Genomic DNA, 8,832 nt, shown 5'->3' with positions numbered 1-8,832 from the left:
GATAATAGCGTCTCCGTCCCACAGTTTTGTGTGCTGTCAGCGTCCAGCTGCATCAGGCAGGCGCTCAATAAAAGGTTACTGGTTGTCACGATTCACTCCCACGACGCCTCCATTTCCTGAGTCCACGGTCTTGAATGTCGCTGGAGGAAAGGGAGATGTTGAGCCGACTCTTGGGGTTTCCTTCCGTTCGCCCCTCGCGGTGAACCTCACAGCCTTCATCACAAGACCTAGGACCTAGTAGGGAGCTGAGTAACGATCCTGTCCTCGCAGCGGTGGACAATAAGCGGCACGTCCCGGGTCCCCAGGAGCCCTTGGGGACGTCCAGCCTCCAGGAGCGAGGCCGGGTCAGCAACCGGCGGGACGCACGGCCGCGGCGCGTAGCTCCCCACCGCCGGGTACCTGCCGCGGGCTCGGACGCAGGAGCGGGGTGCAGGCGGCGCCACAGACTACGTTTCCCGGCAAGCCCCGCGGCGACGCTGACCCCGGCGGGTCCGTACGCTTCCAGCCCTCCCCGGGCGCCGAATAGGACCCTAGCTTGCGTGCTTCCAAGGCCGTTGGGGCCAGGGGACCCTCTCCTGCCGTACCCAGAGCGGGAGGCGACTGCCCTTAAATCGGGACAGTGGTTCTCAAACTTGTCTCTGGGGGAAGAGCTTGTTAACAATTCAGATTGCCGCCACTCCCCGCACCCCCCCCGACACTGATGCACTGGATTTTGCGTGGCTCAGGGGTTTTCACTTTAGCAAGCTTTCCGGGGAATTCTGATCCGGTAGCCCACGGGTCACGCCATCCTTAGGCTTGTTTTCCACTAAACTTACCTGCCCCGCCTCTCGTCTCCAATTGGCCCGTCGGTTGTCCCGCCCCTGCAGGCAAATCTTCCCTTCTGGTTGGTCGGCGGTGAGTCTGTGGCGAGACCTGACCCAATGGGCGCTAGAGTTCGCGGATCGTGACCCGGAAGTTGGTCCCGAGGCTGCGGCGCTGGATGTGGTCACCTAACGCGCGCAGGGACTTCCGGCGTGAAGCCGAGCGCCTAGTCTTGCGTGAGACCGCGACGAGCGTAAAAGCGCGGCGTTCAGGTCCTGCCCTGGGGCGGGGGGAGTGGGGGCGTCCTGCCGGTGACGGAACCGGGGTTGGCGCGGCGGCGCCGGTGATCGACTGAGGCCAAGGCGCCGGAGCCGGCTGCGCCCGGGTTGGGGCTGGGCTCTTTGGCCGGGACTTGCAGCTGAGGGGCCCGGGGAGCCTTCCCGGGCGGGCGCAGCGGGTTTCGGGGCCAAGGCCCTCCCGGGGCCTGACGATGGCGTCGGGCCCGGGCTCCCAAGACCGGGAAGGGCTTCTGATAGTGAAACTGGAGGAGGACTGCGCCTGGAGTCAGGAGCTGCCCCCGCCAGATCCAGGGCCCAACCCTGAGGCCTCCCACTTACGCTTCAGACGGTTCCGCTTCCAAGAGGCCGCTGGGCCCCGGGAAGCCCTCAGCCGGCTCCAGGAGCTTTGCCATGAGTGGCTGCGGCCCGAGTTGCGTACCAAGGAGCAAATCCTGGAGTTGCTGGTATTGGAGCAGTTCCTGACCATCCTGCCCCAGGAGATCCAGAGCAGGGTGCAAGAGCTGCATCCGGAGAGCGGCGAGGAAGCAGTGACCCTTGTGGAGGACATGCAGAGAGAGCTTGGGAGGCTGAGACTACAGGTGAGAGAAAGAGCGGTCTTATCTGCGGTTTGTTTGGCCCCGAGGACTAGGACATCGCGGCGGCCCTGCTCTCCGTACCTTTACTTGGTCCCCCAAGTAGATTTTATATGGGCAAGGGTTTTTTTCATAGTTTAGTCAGGAAGATTCATTTTCCACGTTTTCCCCGGGAGGAAGAGTGAGCCGTGAAGAATGCCCTATTTCCACATGGAGGCAGGGGTTCTTCATTAGTGTGAGCCGTGGAGTTAATTCGCAGGGTTCAAATCCTCACTCTGGTCCTTACCTTTGTGACTTTGGGCAAGTTACTTAATCTCTTTGGGCTTCAGATTTGCCACTGGTAAAGTGAGAATGGTGAACCATCTTTCTAGGGTTGCTTTGAGAGCTGCAGGGAGAGCATCATGCAGTTCTGAGCGCGCTGCTGGCCAATAGCGCTTAATGGCTGTTAGCTGTTGTTAGGTGCAGCAGTCTGGTCTCCTCTGCAGAGCTAGGTCGGGTTACTATTGAATTTAGGAAAACAGTTTGGCAGTGAGGTTCTGAGGGCACTTGCCCCCAGGGTCACCCAAGTTTAACTTATGCAGGCGTGAGGAATAGAAGCATATAGAAAGAGTGGGGGGAGGCAAGAAGAAGTCAGGTGTGTCAGAGAGCTGTGCAGGGAAGGTGTGCCCTCCCCTCCTATTTTCTCCCATGCATGGGCCATCAGGAAAGCTTTTAGTGTAAACCATCCTCCTCTGTTGCTGGATCCAAAAGGATTGCCAGTGGTTCTCTGTCGAAGGCTTGCCCTCAGAATTCTGTACTCATTTCCCTTCCTGTCGGGCCCTGTTGTGATGCTGAGTGATGTGGGTTGGTTCCCAGGTCACAAACCATAGGCGGGGAACAGAAGTGCTCTTGGAGGAGCCTTTGCCTCTGGAAACAGCACGAGAGTCACCGAGCTTCAAGTTGGAGCCAATGGAGACTGAGCGAAGCCCTGGCCCCAGGCTGCAGGAGCTGCTAGGCCCCAGCCCCAAAAGAGACCCCCAAGCTGTAAAGGAGAGGGGTGAGGAACAGTCGTCTGGGCAGGTGGGAGGGAGGAGGGGCTTCGGGGTTGCCGCCTGACACCGGCAGGTGGAGTACGGTTGCCTAGGTGAGGGAATTTCTGGTCTCAGGGTTCCCAGATGTGGAGTGAAGGACCTAAAAGTGGTGACTTGGGTTCTTCTGGGGATGGGAGGCGGGAGGGGGATCTCTGCGCCCTGTAGTATGCACAGCAGAGACATTTCGAGCTTTGAATGATTGAGGGCTCGAATACTGCAGACCAGCAGGAAAATTGACTGGTGTTCTGTACCTGCACCCCACCATTTTGGATATCGCTTTATTATGCCTCTGTTGCCTGCCTTTGGTCACTGTACAATCCTCAGCAGAGACTGGGTGTTGGGGAATGGATACCGTGTTGTAATAATCCTTGGGTTCCCAAGAATTACAAATGCCATTCTCATCATGATTTCTGTCACTTCAGCATTGTCTGCTCCCTGGCTTTCTCTCTTTCCTGCTGAAGGAAACATGGAAGACAAGGAGATGACTGGGCCCCAGGTGATGTGGAAGTTCCCATTGTCTCCCCCCCAGCACCTTTCCCCGCAGTTGCTCTTGTGGGGATGGGGTCTTTTTGCCTCTCAGAGAGGATCCTTTCTCTCTCTCAACGCGCAGCCTCCCCGCCTTCTTTGTTTATTTCCTCCGCACCTCACTTGTGGGCCTGGCACCCTTCTTCCCTGTGAAATGTGTACTTGGCACCCTGGGTTTTGCCCCTATAACTCATGACTCTGCTTGAATTGTTCTTGGTGCCTCAGGGGCTAAAGGAGATCTTGTGCTGTTTCAGTTGCCTGAGAGCTTAGAGGACGTGGCTATGTACATCTCCCAGGAGGAGTGGGGGCATCAGGATCCTAGTAAGAGGGCCCTCTCCAGGGACACGGTGCAGGAGAGTTATGAGAATGTGGACTCACTGGGTAAGGACTTCTTTTCCAGGGATGAAGACTGAGCTGTTTCTTACCAGGGGCCTTTCCGTTAGCCACTCACCTCCAGGACATTAGTTCTGAGTTTTGCCAGAAGTCCTCCCTTTTTCTAAAGCTCCCTGGAAGAGGATCAGTTAAACATCTGGCAGGCGGCACAGTTGGCAAACTTATGGCCCCCAGCTGCCAGAGCTGAAGGCAGGGAGTGTGAGCTTTCATGGACTTCCCAGAGCAGAACAAATCAAATCCACTGACAGCCTCCCTCACCCCCGCATCACACACCCTGGCAGTTCTTGATGCCTTGTAATTTTGAGATGCTTATTCTTCTGACCTCACTTGTATTTTCTATGCTTCATTAGTATTTCTAGGCCCTTCCCCAGCTTCAGGGGGCACTGGAATATTCCAGCTTAGCAGTTATCCCAGCCCTTAAAAATTCAGGAATGTGGGGAGGCCTTTTGGAAATTTGAAAATGATATTTATGTATAAAACAGGATAAGTAAATTAAGATCCATCTATGTGTTGAACTATTATGCAGAGATTAAAAATGAAGTTTGTGAAATATGACAAAAAACTGATAGTTGGATCTGGGTGAAGAGTGTACAGGTATTGTATATTTCCTTCAACTTTGGATGCATGGAAAGTCTCATAAAAAAAAGTTGTGGGAAGTCTTAAAGTAAACAGTTCTGTGTGTGTTATGATCGATTATCGCTATATTGCCACATGGTAGAAGTCAAACGCACTTTGTTTTCATACATTAGGTGTTTGTAAAGAGAGGCACAGCTGTCAGCTCACTTGCACTAATTCTGCATAGGGGTCGTTGCTGGGTTTGGTTCCCTTCATTGGGACCTTCTCCAGGTTCTCCATCATTGGGCCTGGCTTGGTGCCCTAAGTTGAGCATATCTTTCAGTGAGTGCTTCATAGGAAGAGAAGTTCGGATCACAAGTTCTTAGAACCAAACCGTTTAAAGTCCACGTTTGCTGGGATTGGAGTGAGGTGTTAGTTATAGCACAGCACAGGAATGGTGCTTTTGGGTTTTCACCTTGGTCCTCTCAGAGCCCCAGATTTCTTTCTCATTGTCGATCATACTGTATTTTCTCCTGGAATTGTCTAGTGGAACTCAGTTCTAGTTTATATTTATCTGTGAGAGTCAGGGCTCTTTTATAATACTAAGCTAATTCCTCAAGAACTGATCACTCTAATCATGTTTGTTTGATTGTTTTAATTACAAAAGTATACATTCTCATCGCGATAGGTCCCAAGTACTACAAAAGCATAAAAAGAAAAAAGCCATAGTCTCCCTCCTCCAGTTTCTTTCTCTGGAGGTGATTCCTGAGAACAGTCGCGTGCACCTTCCAGGTGTTTGCTGTCAGACTTACTGTGCCTTCTGTGGCTGTGTCCACTAAGTGCAGGAACAAGATTATCTTTGTTACTTCTGCCTGGTAGAGAAAAATGGTGACGTAGAAATCTGTTTCTTTCATTGTAAACAGAGTCTCAGGTTCCTAGTCAGGAGGCCCTGAGCACCCAGGTGGAACAAGGAGGAAAGCCATGGGATCCCAGTGTTCAGACTTGCAAGGAGGGCCTGCGTCCCAGAAGCCCAGCTCCAGGTAAGGAGTGAAGATGAACAGCCTTTCCAGCTCGCCTCCTGCTGTTGGGAGGGAGGCATTTGAGGATTTGGGTGTAGGGCTAGCCCATCACTGCTGCTAGGAAGATACATTGCTTCCTGTGTCTCCACTGCCCATTCCATCCCGGGGTGCAGAATGCAAGGGGGCATTCACCCCTGGGGCCCACCCTAGTCCCAGCTCTGCTCCATGCCACCCATTTCCACAGGGCAGAAACTGGCACCTCAGTTTAGAGGGAATTGGGGGCCTGCGCAAGGGAATTCAGGACTGGACTGAGTGAGCACTGGTTCCTGAGAGATGGCCCCACCCTTTTTCCTCTTAGAGTGCACTGTCTACATGGGAAACTGAGGCAGAACCAACCCTTCTGGCCTTTTGACCTACATGGAGTAGCAGATATGTGGGATTTCCTTCTCTGTGGTATAGGAATAACACAGGGGTTTGGTTTCTGTTGCTCTGCCAGGAGAAGAGAAGCTTGAGAACCAGGAAGAAAGTGCTCAGTCCGTTTCCCCTGAGAGCATCCACCCGCAGGCACTGCTGCCTGGCCAGGCCAGAGGGGAGGTGCCCTGGAGTCCTGAGGAGGGAAGGCCTCGGGACGGGGCAGAAGGGCACTGGGAGCCTCCCCCAGAGGAAGGGATGAAGCCGACCTTAGTGGGGGCCACAAGTTGCAGAGAACTGGGGCGACCAAAGGAATTACAGCCGAAGAAGCTCCACTTATGTCCCTTGTGTGGCAAAAATTTCTCTAACAACTCGAACCTAATTAGGCACCAGAGAATACATGCAGCAGAGAGACTGTGTATGGGTGTGGAGTGTGGTGAAATCTTTGGTGGGAACCCACACTTTCTGTCACTACACAGAGCACACTTGGGAGAGGAGGCCCATAAGTGCCTGGAATGTGGAAAAAGCTTCAGTCAGAATACCCACCTGACTCGCCATCAGCGCACCCACACTGGTGAGAAACCCTATCAATGTAACGTGTGTGGAAAAAGCTTCTCTTGCAACTCAAACCTTCACAGGCACCAGAGGACACATACAGGCGAAAAGCCCTACAAGTGCCCCGAGTGTGGGGAGATCTTTGCTCATAGTTCCAACCTACTTAGACACCAAAGGATTCACACAGGAGAGAGACCTTATAAGTGTGCCGAGTGTGGGAAAAGTTTCTCTCGCAGTTCACACCTTGTCATACACGAAAGAACTCACGAGAAAGAGAGGTTTTACCCCTTCTCTGAGTGTGGGGAAGCAGTGAGTGACAGCACCCTCTTTCTTACAAATCATGGAACCCACAAAGCAGAGAAAAAACTCTTTGAATGTTTGACTTGTGGGAAAAGCTTCCGTCAGGGCATGCACCTCACCAGACATCAGAGAACGCACACAGGGGAGAAACCATATAAGTGTAACCTTTGCGGGGAAAACTTCTCGCATAGATCAAACTTAATCAGGCACCAGAGAATTCACACGGGAGAAAAACCCTATACCTGTCATGAGTGTGGAGACAGTTTTTCTCACAGCTCCAATCGGATTCGTCATCTGAGAACCCATACGGGAGAGAGACCCTATAAATGTTCTGAATGTGGAGAGAGCTTTTCTCGGAGTTCACGCCTTATGAGTCACCAGAGAACTCACACGGGATAGAAACAATGGGATTTCTCTTTGGCCCAGATAAGGTGGCATACTCAGAGGGTCCTGTTAAGAGCCGGTATTCTTTGCCCAGCCCACCAAATGATCTGTTTTCAAAGTAATTACTATAAAGATGAACCACGTGGGGGTCACTGTGAGGGAGGTGCAGAGGCAGCAAAGGATTAGTGTAGAACTAAAACGGAATTCTCTCCGAACTGTTGAGGGTGACAAGTCTCTGAGGTGACCTGCTCAGGGCAGAGTTCTCTGTGAAGTCTCTCGTCCCAGGGTGCACCTGCTCCCTTGGTATGTTTAGCCAGGTTGTGATCTGGGTGCCTTACAGTATCCATTGTCTGTCCCAGCAACTTTGGGAATCCGTGTGACTTTCCGTTACTGCTTCCTCACTTGGAATGTTCAGCGGGGGCATTTGGGCTCCTGAGGCCTGGGACCAAGGAAGTATTCTGGGAAACCAGCTCATGGCCACAGAAGACTGGTTGGTGACTTGCAGCTCCCCCAAAAGCCCTGGCTGGGAAGCAAGGGGCAGTCCATGGCAGCCACCACTGCGCCTCTAGGATAGGAGGGCCCATGCACAGGCCAGGCATATAAACGTCACCTCAGACCAAAAGGAACCAGAGATCTGAGGGAAATAGTAAGGTGGAGTTTGCAGTTCAGCCCAGGTATTGGCAGAGGAAACCAGATTCTGAATTAGTTTACCCTTGCAGAGATTAAGACTTACCCTACTTCTGTCCAAGAAAGAGACAGAGCTCTGGGGTCTTCAGAGGGTTCTACGAAAGCGAGGTTCCCTGGGAGGCTTTGCAAACGTGGCTCCTGGGGAAATTAGGGATCATGCCTTTCCCTGTTGAAAATGTTTGGATGGTAATAAATATCTTCAGGAAACATGAGCATGTGTGACTCTTCATTGAGGACCTTTTGTCTTGGCCTCCAGTGTTGATTTGTCTCCTGTCTGCTTTGGCCAGAGGACCTGCTTTTTCTGTGGTTGGTCAAAGAAGGTTTGGATGAGGTTGGCTGAGGAGGGCTGAGGTAGGGGGTGGCCCTGGCCGGCTCCAGGCTGGGACTGCTTCGCGGTAACAAAAGGGTCAAGCCCAGTGGCTGCTTGGGGTCATGTTGTCATAGGGTCTCCTAGAAGGTGTCTTTCCTTTCAGTGGTGGACAGCAGTAAAAAGTCTTCGATTTCTTGTTTAGAATGTTTACTTTCTGTGACAAAGCTGAAGGAAAATCTGGCTCTTCAAAGACAGGACATAACTGAATTATTGCCTGTTAATGGAGGGAAGATACAGGCGAGGGCAAAATTTTTAGGGGGAAAGCTTTGTATTTTAGAATGGGGAATCGGGAATAGGAATTCCAGGATGTGTGTCTGTGAGAAAGAGGTAGACTACCACAAAGTATTCTAGGAGTAGGAAATTCTGGTGCCAGGAAAACTCTCAGGATTTGGCCCTGGAGGAAGATAGCTAACTGTTCCCTGGGAGAAAAAGGTGGAACGTTACCTGGCAACTTGCTATCAAATACAGTAATTTTAAGTGAGGGAAACAACTGTGCATACCCCTCCCCCTATTTCCTTATCAGTCTTATCTCAGCCCTGCCTCAGTGTAGTATGAGTTTGTCCTTGGTTTTCTGAGCCAATTTTGAAAAATCTTGTTTCTTGGGGCACCTGGGCGGCTCAGTCGGTTAAGCGCCTGCCTTCAGCTCAAGCGATGATTCCAGGACCCACATCGGGCTCCTTGCTCAGCAGGGAGCCTGTTTCTCCCTCTGCCTGCCGCTCCCCATGCTTGTGCTCTCATGCTTGCTTGTTCTCTCTCTCTGGCAAATAAAATCTTAAAAAAAAAAAAAAATCTTAGTTTCTTATTTCTCTTCTTTTCTCCATGAGGGGGCAGGGTAGTGCAGGGCTTGAGGGGCAGGCGAGAGGGTGAAGATTTGAGAGAGTGATTTAGGAC

The 8,832-nt window shown here is 52.2% G+C and overlaps 1 protein-coding gene across 2 annotated transcripts; it reads left to right on the top strand.

Moving 5' to 3' along the window:
• The first annotated feature begins 909 nt into the window (after positions 1 to 909).
• On the top strand, positions 910 to 7,783 carry ZNF263 (zinc finger protein 263). Of its 2 annotated transcripts, XM_045784541.2 has the most exons (6): positions 910 to 1,678; positions 2,528 to 2,708; positions 3,165 to 3,238; positions 3,522 to 3,648; positions 5,139 to 5,255; positions 5,731 to 7,783. In XM_045784541.2, exons 1-6 carry the CDS (start codon positions 1,292 to 1,294, stop codon positions 6,897 to 6,899), a joined length of 2,055 nt encoding a protein of 684 aa, XP_045640497.1. In that variant the 5' UTR covers positions 910 to 1,291; the 3' UTR covers positions 6,900 to 7,783. The 2 variants fall into 2 exon arrangements, with proteins under 2 accessions (XP_045640497.1, XP_045640498.1); XM_045784542.2 differs by lacking the exons at positions 3,165 to 3,238; positions 3,522 to 3,648.
• The last annotated feature ends 1,049 nt before the right edge of the window (positions 7,784 to 8,832 follow it).

The sequence above is a fragment of the Ursus americanus genome, chromosome 2 (genome assembly GCF_024610735.1).
Source record: "Ursus americanus isolate L20-20 chromosome 2, mUrsAme1.1.p, whole genome shotgun sequence".
Classification (NCBI taxonomy): domain Eukaryota; kingdom Metazoa; phylum Chordata; class Mammalia; order Carnivora; family Ursidae; genus Ursus; species Ursus americanus.
This window is presented reverse-complemented; position numbering and strand designations above follow the sequence as displayed.

Bases quoted from the DNA above. Each gene is read 5' to 3' on its own strand.
- ZNF263 (XM_045784541.2), top strand. From the start codon at position 1,292: ATGGCGTCGGGCCCGGGCTCCCAAGACCGGGAAGGGCTTCTGATAGTG. The intron at 3,239-3,521 runs GTGATGTGGAAG...GTGCTGTTTCAG, and splicing joins AGGAGATGACTGGGCCCCAG to TTGCCTGAGAGCTTAGAGGA. The intron at 3,649-5,138 runs GTAAGGACTTCT...CATTGTAAACAG, and splicing joins TGAGAATGTGGACTCACTGG to AGTCTCAGGTTCCTAGTCAG.